This window comes from Pan troglodytes, chromosome 11, assembly GCF_028858775.2.
Source record: "Pan troglodytes isolate AG18354 chromosome 11, NHGRI_mPanTro3-v2.0_pri, whole genome shotgun sequence".
NCBI lineage: Eukaryota > Metazoa > Chordata > Mammalia > Primates > Hominidae > Pan > Pan troglodytes.
The window spans coordinates 7,742,981-7,761,203 of NC_072409.2; the positions used below are offsets into that span (position 1 = coordinate 7,742,981).

The window sequence follows — 18,223 nt, forward strand, 5'->3', positions numbered from 1 at the left end:
AACTCCTGACCTCAAGCGATCCACCCACCTTGGCCTCCCAAAGTGGTGGGATTACAGGCGTGAGCCACTGCTCCTGGCCCGAGATCCCGTTTCTAAGGAGGGATCCACTTATCACAGCGCCTACTTTGCACCCAGCACTGTTTACTTTCCATAAACTGCATTATCTCATGTAATCCTCACTATAGCCCAGTAAGGCATGTAATACTATTCCCCATAATACAGATGGGGAAACAGAGATGTGACTTACCTACCCAAGGTCACTTGGCCAACATGTGACAGAGTCACAATTTCATCCCAGACTGACCTTGCTCCAAAACCCATGGTTCCCACTGTACCATTCAGTATCAAAAACCTGTTGATCTGAGACCACTGATTTTTCACAAGTTGCTACTGATATCGGAGGAACAGCTGCATGATGAGTGTTGTACATTCAGCTATTATATTAAGTATTTTAGAAATATTTCTGCTGCATTGAAAGATGACACTTATTTTTGATACTGGTTTCAAGAGGAATTAGTTACTTGGAAGGTACGGAATGGAAAACATGAAAAATTGTGCCTAGATTTAGAACTGGAATTTATAAATTCAGATGTGATTTGGTTTAGCTTTGTTCTCTCACAAAATTATCTGGCTGACAATCTTAGTTCTGATCTGTAGTGTCATTCTTCAACTGTGAATGCCCTTGTTCTCCTTTATTTACCCATTATTTATTTATTTATTTATTTTGAGGCAGTCTTGCTCTGTTGCCCAGGCTGGAGTGCAGTGACACGATCTCTGCTCATTGCAACCTCCTCCACCCAGGCTGAAGCGATTCTCCTGCCTCCCAAGTAGCTGGGATTACAGGCACATGCCACACACCTGGCTAATTTCTGTATTTTTGTAGAGATGGGGTTTCACCATGTTGGCCAGGCTGGTCTCAAACTCCCGACCTCAGGTGATCCGCCCTCTTGGCCTCCCAAAGTGTTGGTATTACAGGCATGAGCCATTGTACTTGGCCTATTTACCCATTATCTTATCCTGATTATATCCTAATTATTCCTTCTGGAGATTGTGCTTTCTTTTTATTCCCATTCATACTTTAGTCATTTTCTCCACATTCTTTCTTTTTTTTTTTTTTTTTTGAGACGGAGTCTCGCTCAGTCGCCCAGGCTGGAGTGCAGTGGTGCAATCTCAGCTCGCTGCAAGCTCCGCCTCCCGGGTTCACGCCATTCTCCTGCCTCAGCCTCTGGAGTAGCTGGGACTACAGGAGCCCGCCACCATACCTGGCTAATTTTTTTTGCATGTTTAGTAGAGACAGGGTTTCACCGTGTTAGCCAGGATGGTCTCGATCTCCTGACTTCGTGATCCACCCACCTCAGCCTCCCAAAGTGCTGGCATTACAGGTGTGAGCCACCGCGCACATTCTTTATTCTCTAGTTTAGCTTAAAATTGAGCAGTCAAATCAGAACCCCTAATACACATTTTTTTAAACTAACAATTCATGGCCGGGTGCGGTGGCTCACACTTGTAATCCCAGAACTTTGGGAGGCCAAGGCAGGTGGATCACTTGAGGTCACGAGTTTTGAGACCAGCCTGGCCAACATGGTGAAACCCCTCACTACTAAAAATACAGAAATTAGCCGGGCATGATGGCATATGCCTGTAATCCCAGCTACTTGGGAGGCTGAGGCAGGAGAATTGCTTGAGTCTGGGAGGCAGAGGATGCAGTGAGCTGAGATTGCGCCACTGCCCTCCAGTCTGGGAGACAGAGACCATGTCTCAAAAAATAAATAACAATTCACTTAAGAAGCATTTATTGAACATCTGTACGTGAAGCACTGCTTTAGGTGCTGAGACACAGTAGTGGGGGAAGAAACCCACCCTTGTCCTCATGGAACCTACATGGAAGGATGGGCAATAAGCAAAATAACAATCCAAACAAAAGATCAGCCTCAATGCTGGAATTAAATTTCTGGGTCCATAAACTTTCAGTCAGCCCAGTCCATCCTCTAAAGGACTGCATTATGACACCTCCCTAGAGCTTAAATCTACATTGATTCACAATTGCAAAGGGGCTTCATCAAGTCCCTTTAATTCTGAGTTCATTTCTTCACCCGTAAATGGAGGTCATAGCTTACTTTACAAGGGTTTTGGGTTTTTTGTTTAATTTGGTTTGTTTGTTTGAAGACAGGGCCTTACTCTGTTGGCCAGGCTGGAGTGCACTGGCACAATCTCAGCTCACTGCAGCCTCGACTTTCTGGGTTCTGGTGATCCTCTGGCCTCAGCCTCCCAAGTAGCTGGGACTACAGGCACATGCCACCACACCTACGTTTTTTTTGTTGTTGTTGTTTTGTAGAGACAGGGTTCATGAGGATCAAACTAGATCTCATTTGGTTTTCCACAAAGATTGGGACTATGCTTCCTGGGAGTCACAGCAGAGGTCAACTGCACCTGATCTAAAGCCTTATCCCTAGTTTTCCACTTTGCCATTTTCTTGTTTTAGGTGAGCCCCATGCCCAATGCCCAGACTCTAATATTTTTTTCTAGAGATGCACTGTATTTTTTTTTTTGGAGACACAGTCTCACTCTGTCACCCAGGCTGGAGTGCAGTGGCACGATCCTGGATCATTGCAACCTCCACCTCCCGGGTTCAAGCAATTCACCTGCCTCAGCCTCCTGAGGGATTACAGGCACCCACCACCACACCCAGCTCATTTTGTATCTTTAGTAGAGATGGGGTTTCCCCATGTTAGCCAGGTTGATCTCGAACTCCCAACCTCAGGTGATCCGCCCGCCTCAGCCTCCCACAGTGCTGGGATTACAGGTGTGAGCCACCGCACCCGGCCAATCCATTGTACTTTAAAAATGCCTGTATAATACTGTAGAATGATACTTTTTTAAAAAACCGAGGCACAGTCTCAAGAGGTCCTGAGAACATAGGCCCTGAATGATACTTTTAAGGGCTTAAAAACTAGAATCCAAAGCCTGGCAAATGCCTGACAATCGGAAATAAATATTGCTTGGCTGGGTGTGGTGGCTCACACCTGTAATCCCAACACTTCAGGAGGCCAAGGCAGGCAGATCACCTGAGTTCAAGAGTTCAAGAGCAGGCTGACCAACATGGCGAAACCCCATCTCTACTAAAAATATAAAAATTCAGCTGGGCGCGGTGGCTCATTCCTGTAATCCCAGCACTTTGGGAGGCTGAGGCGGGCAGATCACGAGGTCAGTAGAGAGAGACCATCCTGGTTAACACAGTGAAACCTCGTCTCTACTAAACATACAAAAAATTAGCTGGGCATGGTGGCACGTGCCTGTACTTCCAGCTACTCAAGAGGCTGAGGCAGGAGAATTGCTTGAACCCGGGAGGTGGAGGTTGCAGTGAGCCAAGATTACGCCACTGCACTCCAGCCTGGGTGACAGAGTGAGACTCTGTCTCAGGAAAACAAACAAACAAACAAAAAAATTAGCTGGGTGTGGTGGTGGGTGCCTGTAGTCCCAGCTATGCAGGAAGCTGAGGCAAGAGTATCACGTGAACCCGGGAGGCGGAGGTTGCAGTGAGCTGACATCCCATCACTGTACTCCACCCTGGGGGATAGGGCGAGACTTTGTCTCAAAAAAAAAAAAAAAAAAAAAGTAATATTAATATTGTCAAATATTGAATAAATCCCTTCAAGTTCATATATCTTAATTAAAAGTGATTCAGTTAAAGCAACCCCCCAAGTTACTAAAGGGATTCAGTACCATGTAAAGATTTCAGTTTATTCCATTAAAAAAAAAAAAAAAAAAAAAAAAAACCACCTACTGGAATTACACTTAACAATGGCGCCCTCTAGTGGGCCACTGCAAGGAAATAATCACCAAAAATTGCTTTTAGATAGACTTTTGTATTAGTTCCACTTAATAGGTAATCACCATTCAGCAGATACTGGATGAACAGCATGGGCTGGCAGGCTGGGAGACACCAAGTGAGGAGGGTAAATAAGCTGACATATGGCCCTGGGGAAAACCAAACCCAGCTACTCAGGAGGCTGAGGCAGGAAGATTGCTTGAGCCCAAGTCTATAGTGAGCCATGATCATGCCAGTGTACTGCAGCCTGGATTACAGAGACCTTGTCTCTTAAAAAAACAAAACCAAACTTGACTCAGACTCCCACTCTTTGCCATTCCCTTCTCTCCAGAGATATACAGCCTGGATAACCTCAAAAACATGACAGGTCGATCCATCTAAAGCTGCAACACAGCCTATAGAATATTCAATTGTCTGCAAACTCCCCAAAACTAGTAATACAACTTGGGATAGGAAAAACAAAAAAAGAGGCGAGGAGCTGTGGCTCACACACATAATCCCAGCACTTTGGGAGGCAAAGGTGGGTGGATCGCTTGAGCCTGGGCAACAACAAAAAAATTCGTAAAAATAAAAAAAAATAGGCAGCGTGTGGTGGCTCATGCCTGTAATCTCAACACTCTGGGAGGCTAAGGTGGGAAGATGGCTTGAGCAGGAGGGTTGCTTGAGGTCAGGAGTTCAAGACCAGCCTGGGCAACATAGTGAGACTTCATCTCTGCCGAAAAACAAAAAACAAAAACAATTAGCTGGATGTGGTGGCTCAGCACCTGTAGTCCCAGCTACTCAGGAGGCTGAAGTTGGAAACTGGTTGAGACCAGGAGGTTGAGACGTGATTGTGTGAGGCTTAGGCAGGAGAATCGCTTAAACCCAGGAGGCGGAGGTTGCAGTGAGCCGAGATCGCGCCACTGCACTCCAACCTGGTGACAGAGCAAGATTCCGTCTCAAAAAAACAAAAAAAAAAAGACGTCTATAAATATCAAAAAATATGCCTGGGTGGAGTGGTTCATACCTGTAATCCAAACACTTTGGGAGGCCGAGGCAGGTGGATCACAAGGTCAAGAGATCGAGACCAGCCTGGTCAACATGGTGAAACGATCTCTACTAAAAACACAAAAATTAGCTGGGCGTGGTGGCGCATGCCTATAGTCCCAGCTACTTGGGAGGCTGAGGCAGAATTGCTTGAACCCAGGAGGTGGAGGTTGCAGTGAGCTGAGATTGAGCCACTGCACTCCAGCCTAGCAACACAGTGACACTCTGTCTCAAAAACAAACAAACAAAAAATAGTTTGCCACATATGTGAAGACAGCACTTGCATATAGTGTCCCTTTTTTTTTTTTTTTTTTGAGACAGTCTCACTCTGTCACCCAGGCTGGAATGCAGTGGCACGATCTCAGCTCACTGCAAGCTCCGCCTCCCGGGTTCACGTCATTTTCCTGCCTCAGCCTCCCAAGTAGTAGAGACTACAGGTGCCAGCCACCATGCCAGGCTATGGTTTGTTTTTTCTGTATTTTTAGTAGAGATGGGGTTTCACCGTGTTAGCCAGGATGGTCTCGATCTGACCTTGTGATCCACCCACCTCAGCCTCCCAAAGTGCTGGGATTACAGGCACGAGCCACCACGTCCCGCCGCCTTTTTTTTTTTCCTTTTTTTCTTTCGAGACAGTCTCACTGTGTCACCTAGGCTGAAGTGCAATGGTGCGATCTCAGCTCACTGCAACCTCCGCCTCCCGAATTCAAGCGATTCTCATGCCTCAGCCTCCTGAGTAGCTGACTACCTACAGGCTTGTGCCACCACACCCGGCTAATTTTTGTATTTTTGGTAAAGACGAGGTTTCACTGTATTGGCCAGGCTGGTCTTGAACTCCTGACCTCAGGTGATCTGCCCACTCAGCTTCCCAAAGTGCTGGATTACAGGCACATAGCACCCTTGTTTTTAAGAATGTTCCCCCAAACCTACATCAGGGCACCATTTTTAGATAGTCATCAGAAAAAACAATGCACAGGAATTCTCACATTCTTCAGCGAGAACTCTGGCGTCTTTTTATCTTTTAACTCTGAATTATCCACAAGTTAATGCTCCACACTACTTCAATTATAGGACGAAAACAGCTTTGCTTTTCCAGTCTCCATTTTTCTCAGCTTATTTTCTTCATGTTTATCTGCGTACATGGACCCAGAACATTCACTCTATTATCATGAATAATTCAGCATCTTACAAGTCACTCTCCAAGCAGGACAGATTAAGGCAGCCCGGTGTGGACATAATCACATCTATGGCTACAAGGAACACGCAACAGAAAATCAGATTCCAACCAAGCAAAAGGCTGCTTGTTTTTTTTCTTTGAAACAGAGTCTCGCTCTGTCACCCAGGCGGGAGTGCGATACGCGATTTCAGCTCACTGCAACCTCCGCCTCCCAGGTTCAAGTGATTCTCCCACCTCAGCCTCCCAAATAGCTGGGACTACAGGTGCGCACCACCACACCTGGCTAATTTTTTGTATTTTTAGTAGAGATGGGGTTTCACCTTGTTGGCCAGGCTGGTCTCGAACTATTGACCTCAGGTGATCTGCCCGCCTTGCCCTCCCTAAGTGCTGGGATTATAGGCGTGAGCCACCGCGCCTGGCCTGCTTGGTTAACTTTATTCTTCCAACTTCACCAGCTGCATTCTCAGTCATTTAAAGGATATAGGAATGGAGGCCAAAACAGACCATTTGGAGGTCAGGGATGCCATGTTTTCTATTGGGGCAATTTCATGGGGCACTGTGCCTTGTGAATGACAGTGAGTGGAAGACAAAGGATTCTCCATATTATTCCAGGATGGGAGCCCATTCGACTGTAACACTGTGCACTTTGAAAGAGCTGAAACTATTCCCTAATACCGGGACTCAGCTGGCAACCCAAGGAAGCACTGTTCATCTGCCACCCAGGCTTGGTGTTAGGACAGGAGAAAGCAGGCCTGTGGGCTGGAGGCCGTCACAGGGCCGTCAAGGCAGACAAAGGGATGATCTCTCGAGTCTTCGCTGAGCCACATATGGGGACCACACATCACAGTCTTCACTCCTGCAAGGTCCACAGTCCCGTGCTTCTGGAGCACCTCCTTATCCCTCCTGTTCTAAAAGCCTCTGGCGTGTTTCCATCACAATCTCCTCCATTATTTCTGGCTTTAAGATGTCTTTGATCTGAAAAAGGGAAAAGGCATTTGTTCAGAAAAGAAACCAACCATAAATAGACCAAGCCAATCCAAACATAAATCAAGCCGTTAACATAAACTTTCTGTATTCCTTTCATGTCTCAGAGACTAAGCGTTACAAGATATGATCTGCTAGAAGCAGCCTAATAAATCAGCAAGATGCTCTGGGATATAGTCGACAAGAACAAAGATATTATTCTGACATTCATCCAAAAGCTGGCTGAAATTTGGGAGAGGTAAGATGTAGTCCAGAGGTTGCTCTCATAAACTAGTCCCACCTGACACCTCCTGCCCCAAAATCCTTAGACTGACACTAGGCATTGAGAATATTGCAAGTTTCTTAGGGAAAGATCTACCAGACACTCATTAAGGCTGTTTCAGGCCAGTTCATACTGATGGATGTTGGGAAAGTATTGGGGAGATGTGCATATTGTCTCTGAACAAACAACAGAGCAGCTCACAGATCAGTGAAGAAGGGAGAGGCCCTGGGGAGAGTACCTGATGTGGAAGGGATGCTTCATAGCAGTACAGGATGCTGGTATCATACAGCATCATCCTCTGAGTTACCAGAGAGATGATGCAGTTCCGAAGCCGGGATATCACCTCTCGATCAGCAAGAGAGACAGGCTATAAGGAGACACAGAGAAGGGAAGGGAAATACAAACAGGACCAAAATACGTGACCAGCCACAGAAATTCACAAATAAATCATTTATGACTCAGACAGTATCACCCTGGAACTCCAAATCAACCAAACAGCTAACTCCAAGGGAGATTAAAAGGAATGGGGCAGGGTGCAGTGTCTCATGCCTGTAATCCCAGCACTTTGGGAGGCCGAGGCGGGTGGATCACAAGGTCAGGAATTCAAGACCAGCCTGACCAACATGGTGAAACCCCATCTCTACTAAAAATAGAAAAATTAGCAGAGCATGGTGGGGCACACCTGTAATCCCAGCTACTCAGGAGGCTGAGGCAGGAGAATCACTTGAACCCAGGAGGCGGAGCTTGCAGTGAGCCGAGATGGCACCACTGCACTCCAGCCTGGGCGACAGAGCAAGACTCCGTCTCAAAACAAAACAAAACAAAACAAACAAACAAAAAAACAGAAAAAGAATGGCTTCTTCACTGGCTCTTCGGCTATTACCCTGCAACTTTGCCACCTCCACCAACAAACACCAAACCATTCACTGAGTTCATCTCCTTAGAAGAGAGAAGATAATATGGGCTTCATGCACACACCATGATGGAAAGTCAAAGTGACTCAGCCTACACCAGTAACATAGCTAAAAACAACCAACTTCACTGGCCACAAAAACACAGCAAAGACTGAGCCCCCTCCATCCCACTGACAATGGCCACAGTGTTTGCTCACCTCCAGGTTTGCAATGAAGCCCCCTGCTTCCTCTTCTTTGTGCTCAGGTGTTGGGTAAATCCAGATGAAGCCGTTGTTACCGAGAATCACTGAGGCACCACATGGCAAATCATGAAAGTGGGTCTTCTGCCGTTTCACCAGGGAGGGGGAAACCTGGACCAAAACCCCCTGACCTAGCTAAAGAAATATATCACGAAGCTAGGTCACTGCAAGAACGGCGGGATGAATGAAAAGGAGACTACAGAATATACATCCTAAGTATATTCAAATTGGTGTCCTTCCTGTTTATAATTGCTGTCGCCTACATGCATACACATAGTACACATTTTTGCAGAGAACGCTTTGGGACTCAGAGGCTATTCATACATCCCAGCAGAAGGTGACCTTCAATACTCTTCTCTGTCATTTCCCTTTGCAGTCTTCCTTGCACTCTAAGCCAGAACTCATGTGCCAGACATTAGAGCAGCTGAAGCCAATGAGGAAGTGAGCTGGAGCCTCCTGCTGGCCCAGGAGCACTGCGTTGTTCCATGACCCTAGCTCATACCTGAACCCCAAACACTCATCTTGCCTGTGAGATGTGTGCCTCTGGGTAGGTAAGGAGATGGGTGGAGCTGGGTGCAAATCCATGTCTGGTCCTGGCAGGACAGCTCAAGTCCACGTCCTGCCAAGGAAGAGTCCGCAGGACCCAGGGTTGTGAAAGTCAGCATACTGCAGCAGTCCTCTGCCTACTCCATGTACATCAACGTGGCTGTCTGCAGCCACTCCATTAAGGGAAGAGGTTTTTGTTCCACTCAGAAAATAAAAACGTTCACCCAGATAAAACTAAGAGACTAGTAAATCCTAATTTGTTTTAGGAAGTATGCTCTCCTTAAAATAGTAAATAGCTTCAATAATGCAACCTCATACAAGAAAAGCAGTGAAATTCCATTTAGAGGCTCAGATGACAGAGCAAGCTTTGCCAGCAATAACATCCACTGGACTGACTGGACGTTTGTCTAAGGGCTGTTTAACCAGACCCAGCCTGCCTTTGTTCCCAGGACAGCCTCAGCCCCAGTGCTGAGCTGCAGCGCCCCCTGGAGGAAGAGAGACAGCTGCGCCTCCCAGCCCACAGTTGGAGGGGCTCTTCTGGTGAAAGTCAGTCTCCTTGGAGAAAAAGGATAAAACTTGTTCTTTACAAGGCTACTGACCCATGACCCTGTGAACCCTGACCTTCCTGATGTTACGTTTAAGGAACACGATCAGTTTGTGGGATGCCAGCCTCTATTAATGCTTAGCTACTGGGGTTCTTTAGGCCAGAATTCCAGAGAGCTATGGGGATTCAAAAATAGCCTTGTAGTCTGTCAGCAAACAGGAACATCAAGAGCCCGACTTACTTTTCCATATTTCAGGCTCCTCGTGTGCAAAGAGACAGCTCCGTCAGAGAACACTGCCTGGACCTCAGCCTGGCCAGGGTGATGAAGGAACAAACAGCAGCCTTGGCCACACACTGTCCTGTCCTCTGCAGCCTCTGCCCCTTGACCCCACACCTCCATCTTTTCCTCCCCTCTCCAATGGTCCAGGCTCAACAATCTTTGACCCAGAGGACATCACTGTGACCTTACCTCTCCCCTTGGTTGTCATGGATATCTTTTTTTAAAAAATACAGACAGAAGGCCAGGTGCGGTGGCTCACACCTGAAATCCCAGCACTTTGGGAGGCTTAGGCAGGTGGATCACCTGAGGTCAGGAGTTCTAGACCAGCCTGACCAACATGGAGAAACCCCGTCTCTACTAAAAATACAAAATTAGTCGGGCGTAGTGGCGCATGCCTGTAATCCCAGCTACTCAGGAGGCTGAGGCAGGAGAATCGCTTGAACCCGGGAGGCAGAGGTTGCAGTGAGCCGAGATCCCACCATTGCACTCCAGCCTGGGCAACAAGAGTAAAACTCCGTCTCAAAAAAATAAATAAATAAATAAATAAAATACAGAGGCCAGGCATGGTGGCTCATGCCCGTAATCCCAGCACTTTGGGAGGCCGAGGTGGGCAGATCACCTGAGGTCAGGAGTTTGAGACCAGCCTGGCCAATATGGTGAAACCTGTCTCTACTAAAAATACAAAAATTAGCCAGGCATGACGCACGCCGGTAATCCTAGCTATTTGGGAGGCTAAGGCAGAATTGCTTGAATCCAAGAGGCGGACGTTGCAGTGAGCCGAGATCGCGCCACTGCACTCCAGTCTGGGCAACAGAGCAAGACTCCGTCATTAAAAAAAAAAAAAGAAAAGAAAAATTAAAAAAATAACATAAAATAGAGACAGAGTCTTGCTCTGTCACCCAAGCTGGAATGCAGTGGTGTGATCATAGCCTTGAGCTCCTGGGCTCAAGCAACCCTCTGGCCCCAGCCTCCTGAGTAACTAGGACTACAGGCATGTGCCACCACGCCCGGCTAATTCTTTTTTAATTTTTTTGTAGAGAGGGGGGTCTTGCTATGTTGCCCAGGCTGGTCTTGAACTCTTAGGCTCAAGCAGTCCTCCCTCCTTGGCCTTCCAAAGCGCTGGGATTACAGGCATGAGCCACCACACTCGGCCTGTCATTAATATCTCGACGTGAACAACACCTTCTCCACTCCCTGCGCTAAAAGTTAACACCATTAACAAAAGCCTAGTCTAAAGCACAGGCCACCGTAAGTTACAAGACCCAAAGAAATGACTTCGCAGCAGGTCCCAACAAGAGCTGGGGAGTCAGCCTGAATTAACGAGACTGAGAAAGGATGCAGCAGAGCCCGACATTTGGTCTAAGACTCGGATCCCTGCAAGGATGACACGGTTCTTCTGTCAGAGACATACAATGGAAGGCCCATTTCCCAGTCCCACAGAAAAGCATCAAGAGGCTGGAGTGCAAAGCGCAGGATACACTGATAAGGTCCCCTTCCTGTAAGAAACCTCTCATTGCAAGCTCATCTTCTGCAGATCTTCTCCTCTGAAATACACAAAGAAATGACATTACTTAAGCCAGATCCTCAGAAAGGTCTCCATCACTTCTTTCTCTTTCACTTCCTTTTGAGATTTTTGAGGCCAACCACAATATTCAAGCACTGAGAACTATAGCAACAGTAGGTAACCCAAGCCACTTGAGGGGAATCAGTGATAATCACGACTTTCCATCTCAAAAGACTTTTCCACAGCTCCTCTTCTCTTCCTCTTTCCCTCCCTTCTCTGAGGAACATTCAGACCCCTCCCAATCTCACCTAGCCAACATTTCCATAGTCATCTTCCATGACAGCCCTCTGTGGTCCAGCAGGACCAGACTAACTCCTGCTTGGATATATCTCTGCTCATACATTTCCCTTTATCTCAGATTCCCTGAACTAGTCATTTAAAGTCTCTCCATCCTTCCAGGATCAACTCCAATGCCTGTCTTTCCTACAAGCTTCTCTCACTGAAATCTCCTGTTGTATAACCACAGCTTATTTATTCTTCTACTGCCAGGGACTAGGTCAGTTATCTTATATCCCCTGCTGGGGAACTCAATCGTGCTTGGCATTCGGCACAGAGCTTGGCACAGTAAGCCTCTCTGTAAATACACGCTGGACTGAAGATCAAGGTGAACCATGGCATTTTACAAAAGGCTGTGGCTTAGTTACTGTGGTTGTCTGGAATGCCAACAACCACATTCCACATGTGGTTGAATGAAATGCCTTTCAATTCACAAAAACCTAATGTAAAGACAGCTTTTCAAGGAACATCTTCACTATGCAAGGCTGTTATGTCCAGAAAGGAAAACTGTTAACAACCAGCGTCTAAGGGCTTCTCTCCCCAACTCTCTGTTGGGATCCCACCCCATGGATGTTTCTGATCCTACCATATGCCAACTGCTCCCTCTTTCGGGAGACCTGGACAGGGTGAAAAGTCTACATACACATCTAGGCAGCAAACTTCACAGCAGACAAACAGGAGTCAAAGGGGCAACCTCAGTGTAAATCAAAGTCCTCTGGTGGAACAAAGGGTCCCACGGCCCCCCCCCAGCCCACTGGGCCCTAGTCCATGGCCCCAGCTGTAGCCCTTACCAGCTCTCCTCCAGGAAGGTTCATGGACGAGAGCAGCAAGACCGAATCCAGCCTGGAGTTGGTCTCCACCTTCCACCTCTTCTGTTGAACCTATAAGCCAAGTTCCACACCTGGACACATGCTCCATGTTGATGTGTCATATCATAAATAACCAGTAAGGCCAGACATGGTGGCTCACGCCTGTAATCCCAGCACTTTGGGAGGCCGAAGCTGGTGGATCACTTGAGGTCAGGAGTTTGAGACCAGCCTGACCAATATAATGAAACCCCGTCTCTACTAAAAATACAAAAATTAGCCGGGCGTGGTGGCAGGTGCCTGTAATCCCAGCTACTTGGTAGGCTGAGGCAGGAGAATCGCTTGAACCCGGGAGGTGGAGGTTGCAGTGAGCCAAGATCGTGCCGCTGCACTCCAGCCTGGGGGACAGAGCGAGACTCCATCTCAAAAAAAAAAAAATTAACCAGTAATCTGAAATCGAACAAGCCACATATTTACATCAGAAGCCACACAATGGCCAAATGCAATGAATGCCTTTTTCATGTAACTACAAGTGGAATGACTGTCCCATGAATGAAATCGCCAGCCTGCCTCGACTTTGTAAACACCAATCTGATATCGACGTTACCTCTGTGATTCGTCCCACTACGATGTCTCCTACTTCACCAATGTATCTGAAAGACAAAACACAAGGGGTTCATCCATCTGTGAGCAGACTTTCTGACAAGACCACACACCATTTGAGATGTCGGTTCAACAGGGTGAAAGCCTGGAACAGGCGCCACATTCAGCAAATTCATGTAACTATATTGTCTGGACTTACTTTCAGAAACTGCTAACTTCAAACATTCCTCCACGTATAAAGTCTCCATTAACTATCCTTAGACATATCACTATTCCAAGTAGTTCATTTAGCCAAAAAACCCTATTTTGTTCAATTACACGACAATGAAAAACATGGACTATTTTCCTGTGGCACATGGATGAGTTCTGCACCAGCCAAAGGAAGAGAAAGGAAATCTGAGCCAGGACGCCAACCACACAAGTCTGCTCACGTCTCCTCCACTCACTCACTGTCTGCTCCTCTCAAGCCCCTCTGCTAGTTCCTTACCCGCGATTCTAAAGAGATGTACTCAGTGCTGAGGCTAAGTCCTTAGACCTCTTCACTTTTCGGCCACTCAATCTAATACCTTTAAAACACCACTCTGTGCTGTGACTGTGCCACTCTCCTGAATTCCAAATCCTACTCAACTGCTAGCTACCCAACTCTGCCATCTAGATGACTAACAGGCATTTTCAAATGTATCAAGCCCAAAACTAAGCTTTCCCGCAGCCCCCTTCAGTCCTCCATAGCAAACCGAGATAGGGGATGAGTTGTCCCCATCTCAGTCAACGGTGACTCCATCCCCTCAGTTGCTCAGGCCAAAAACCTCGGAGAGTTCCTTGATTCCTCTCTCTCTCTCACGCTCCAGGACAAGTCCAGTAGCAAAACCTGTTGGCTCTACCCTTAAAACATATGCAGGAAATAAAAGGCATCCAAATTGGAAAGGAAGAAGTAAACTTATTTCTATTCACAGTTGACGGGGTCCTATGCACAGTAAAGCCCAAAGAATACAAAACCCAACACCTTTTCATGATTTAAAAAAAACACTCGGAAAATAAAATCTGTGTAGATTCCAATCACTCCTCCACCTTCCACTGCTCCCACCTTAGTTGAAGCCACCATCACTTCAGATCATGAGTATGGTCCCTAATCCACCTCCCTAAGCTTGCCCTATCCCCCTTCAATCTCCCATCAGCAGCCAGAGTGAGCTTAAGTCCAGATCAAGTCCCTCCTCTGCTCCACCCCTTCCAGTGCTTCCCAGATTACACAAAGTAGAAGCGAAAATGCTTACTCTGGCTACAAGGCAGGCCCACGCCCGCCCACCTCAGCTCTCTGCTTACATCTGCCCCTTCTCTCCCCCTCACTCACTCTGTTCCAACCCCACTGGCTTGCTTTCTGGGGCTAACCTTCATTGAATGCTTCTAGGTATCAGGCTCTGTGCTAAATACTTTACAGGCACCATCTCACTGAATTCTAAAGAAAATCCTAGGCCAGGCACAGTGGCTCACGCCTGTAATCCCAGCACTTTGGGAGGCCAAGTGGGGGGAAATCATCAGAGGTCAGCAGTTCGAGACCAGCCTGGCCAACATGGTGAAACCCTGTCTCTACTAAAAATCGAAAAAAATTAGCCAGGCGTGGTGGAGGGCGCCTGTAATCCCAGCTACTCGGGAGGCTGAAGAAGGAGAATTGTTTGAACCCGGGAGGCGAAGGTTGTAGTGAGCCGAGATCACGCCACTGCACTCCAGCCTCGGCAACAGAGTAAGACTCCATCTCGAAAAAAAAAAAAAAAGAGAAAATCCTATGAAGTAGGCCATGCTATTATACTCAGTTTGCAGAGGAGGTAACCAAGGCTTGGAGTGGTGACATAACATGGGGAAACCTCTGAAGCCTGCACTGATCTGCACCACCCCACCTACAGTCATGGTCAAAACCTCAGACTTACAGCATGACAGGGCAGGCAGGGGTGGGGTGGGGGATAAGGAGGGGGCAGGAAAAGCCTGGTTGTACAACCTGATGCTGCAAGAAAGGGAATACACACCTTTTGTTCTCACCTGGTTTTCAAAGCTTTCACACAGATCAACTTGTTTACTCTCTCCACAGAGCCAGCAACAGATGCAATGAGCTTCTCTTCTCCCATATACGTTCCATGGCCCCTGATGCAAGGCGAAGATACAAAGAAAGGATACGAGGGTAACTCGAAGTGACCTCTCTCCCTTCAAGAACAATGTGTTCCTCAAAGCTAACAGGCTCCCCCTGCGAAGCGTGGCTTCTGTGCTGGCTGCTCCCTCTGCCTTCAGTGCTCCTTCTCCAGACAGCTACTTGGACATCACTCCTCTCACTCAGGTCTGCTCAGGTGTCACTTTCTGCAGCAGGCCTACCTTGACTGTGCCATTGAAAACACAGCCCACCCTGTTGCCACCATTCCCCCCACATACCATTGACCCTGCTCCACTTTTTTCCCTATTGCATTATTGCCTAACATTCTGAATAACTTATTCATTGCGCTTATTATCTATCTCTCCCTGTTAGGACTCCACCAGGACAGAGATTTTTCACTCTGCCATAATAACCCAACTGCACAAAATATATGTTGAAAGCATTAATGAAAGAATGAATCTTAAGATTTCCTAGGGGCCAGGCATGGTGGCTCATGCCTGTAATCCCAGCACTTTGGGAGGCCGAGGCGGGCAGATCACACTTGAGGTCAGGGGATCGAGACCAGCCTGGCCAACATGGTGAAACCCTGTCTCTACTAAAAAAAAAAAACCAAAAATTAGCTGGGCATGGTGGCGTGCACCTGTAATCCCAGCTACTCAGGAGGCTGAGGCAGGAGAATCACTTGAACCCAGGAGGCAGAGGTTGCAGTGAGCCAAGATCGCACGACTGATCTAAGACAGACTCCGTCTCAAAAAAGAAAAAAAAATTTCCTAGTATCCACTAACCTTAAACTAACAGGTTAAAGGGCAATGCTATGAATGCTGTGCCCCTTGTACATATACAAGTAAAAAAAATAAAATAATAAAGGTTGAAACACTAGTGTTATCTATGATGATATAATGGCTGGTTTTACTTCTTTTCTTACATAATTGTCTCATTTAATCCTCATTACCGTATCATACTGTTATTATCACTATCTTACAGATGAGGAAACTGACCGTGGAGAGGCAATGCCGCTAATAAGATGTGATGGTAGCAGGACTGGAACCCCAACTGTCTGACTCAAGAGCCTTCCCTCTTAACCACAATACACTGCACTACACCCCTTAGATTCAAAATGTGTATAAATGGGTGCATGCAGCACAATGTAACTGTTTGCCCTAAGCTCGAACAATTACGGATTCTAAACTGAAGAGGAGGCAGCCAAGAACGCCCACCGTCCCCTCAGAGAGCTGAAAACTGGAAAAGAGCCTGCGCCTAACCCTCCCCAGCTTTCCAGGTCTCCCACAAGGAAGGATCAAAGATTTGGACTTCAGGCAGAAGACCCAAAAGTCACAGCCACCGGAGGTCAGGAGTGGAGGGTTTCAGGGAGCTGAGACAAATGCAGACGGGGACACACAAGATGCAGGGAGCAAGAAGCACGAGGCTCGGAAGCGAGGCGTGTAGGATGCTCAGACGAAGTGCCCTGGGTCCCGCGGGGAGTTACACACACAGGGATACGAGGCCTGGACCACGTGCAGAGAGCCCTGAAGCCGCTCTCTGAAGCCTCGACTCCCCCAAGTCCCCACGTACCGCATGAATCCTGTGTCCGTAGTGATTGTATCCCCCGGCACCACTAGATGTTTCTTAGTGTCGCGGCCCAGTCTCTCGCTAAGAGGCTTGCGAGCCACTGGAAGCCTCATCTCCATCGCCATCTTGGCGCCAATGAGTTGCGCAGGCGCAGCTCAGTCGGGAGCTGCGCTATCCGACTCCACAACTCCCGGCTGCGTTCGGAGGGGCGGGGAAGGGCGGGGACTCAGCAGCTGCCAATGAGAACTCACGGCCTAGAGGCCATGTTTACAATTGGCAACAATAAGGCGAACCCGAAGGGAAGGGAGCCGAGCTGCCATGTCTACTATTGGCAAGGGAGCACCCGTGGAATAATAAAATCTCACGTTGTGTGGCGTGTGACTTTTTACCAAAACTGTCTTGTACTCATCATCCCATTTATTGTTTACCAGGGTTAGAGATAATTGAGAAACGGACCTCTGAGTTTCTGTCCAATTCTAAGCTGCTGAAATCCGATATTTTGTAAGAGAGAGCTCAGGAGGATGGAGAGATGGGATCTACAGAAAACACTATTTGAACAGAAAGAAGATCCCTTTCCACACGGTTCCCAGTAGCCCCAGGATTCTACATTGCGGCCGCCCCGTGGGTGCTGGCTCAACATCATCATCTATACCCCCAAACCGGGCTCCAGATACTTCTCACTTGGTTCTGTCCTTTCATAAGGACTCCTTTGAACAAGCTAATTTACTCCAATATTTCTTTTGGAAACAAGTTAAAAATCGTCTAAGAAAACAGGTCTTGCAAATATACCTTGCAAGCCAGGTATATTTGGTAGAGAAGGGAAGAGCACACACAATGCGAAGATCTTGGCTTGCATTTAGTTACACAGCGAGTTGAGCGCTCTCTGTGTGCCAGGCGCTGTTCTAAGGATTCAGCGGGGAACAGACGGATGTCTCTGTGGGTTTTTCTGCGGCTCCGTTTTAATAGGAGCGTACCCCTCGCCCCTTCTCCCCGTCCCCCACTACCCTCTCCCTCTCCTTGCCCTGCATTCACAAGAAACTAATTGGGGATGGTAACCCCCCATGCACAGGGACTCTAAAGACGATTAAATGAAATCATTGGCATCAGCCGTGGTCAGTAAAACCGGTAAACCAAGTCCGCCTCCTGAAGAAAGATCCATCGAGCCAATTGTTTTATAAATCTCCAAAGCGACAGCATTTCCTCCACTTAAGCAAGTCTCACGACCACACTTAAGAAAGCCAGCCCTGCCAGGCAGTCGATGACATGAATGCTAGTGCCCCGAGGCCCTGGGTAAGTGGGCTGCCAGACCCTCGCCCTCTGCCGTGCCTGGAGGAAGGCACTAGAGCCCAGCCCCTCGGTCCAGTCCTGCCGCGGCCATAAGAGGGCGATGGTGTCCTTTGAGCTCGCGTAGCCCGGCAGCCGGGGGAGCCAGGCCCAGCGAGCGGCCCTAGGCGGAGCGAGAGTGTAGGC

General features: G+C 47.7%; 1 protein-coding gene across 2 annotated transcripts; it reads right to left on the reverse strand.

Annotated features, from left to right (window-relative positions):
* Positions 1-5,810: 5,810 nt before the first annotated feature.
* On the reverse strand, positions 5,811-16,967 carry EXOSC2 (exosome component 2). Of its 2 annotated transcripts, XM_001166030.8 has the most exons (9): positions 16,757-16,967; positions 15,079-15,180; positions 13,052-13,097; positions 12,430-12,519; positions 11,277-11,342; positions 9,760-9,828; positions 8,387-8,563; positions 7,514-7,642; positions 5,811-7,004 (listed from the first exon to the last, which is right to left on the reverse strand). In XM_001166030.8, the coding sequence occupies exons 1-9, from the start codon at positions 16,876-16,878 to the stop codon at positions 6,924-6,926; spliced, it is 882 nt and encodes a 293-aa protein (XP_001166030.1). In that variant the 5' UTR covers positions 16,879-16,967; the 3' UTR covers positions 5,811-6,923. The 2 variants fall into 2 exon arrangements, with proteins under 2 accessions (XP_001166030.1, XP_001165883.1); XM_001165883.7 differs by lacking the exon at positions 9,760-9,828 and having other exon boundaries at positions 5,837-7,004; positions 8,387-8,554; positions 16,757-16,944.
* Positions 16,968-18,223: the final 1,256 nt, after the last annotated feature.

Bases quoted from the DNA above. Each gene is read 5' to 3' on its own strand.
- EXOSC2 (XM_001166030.8), bottom strand. From the start codon at position 16,878: ATGGCGATGGAGATGAGGCTTCCAGTGGCTCGCAAGCCTCTTAGCGAG. The intron at 12,520-13,051 runs GTAACGTCGATA...CTTGGCTTATAG, and splicing joins TAGTGGGACGAATCACAGAG to GTTCAACAGAAGAGGTGGAA. The intron at 9,829-11,276 runs GTATCCTGCGCT...CACCCTGGCCAG, and splicing joins AGGAAGGGGACCTTATCAGT to GCTGAGGTCCAGGCAGTGTT.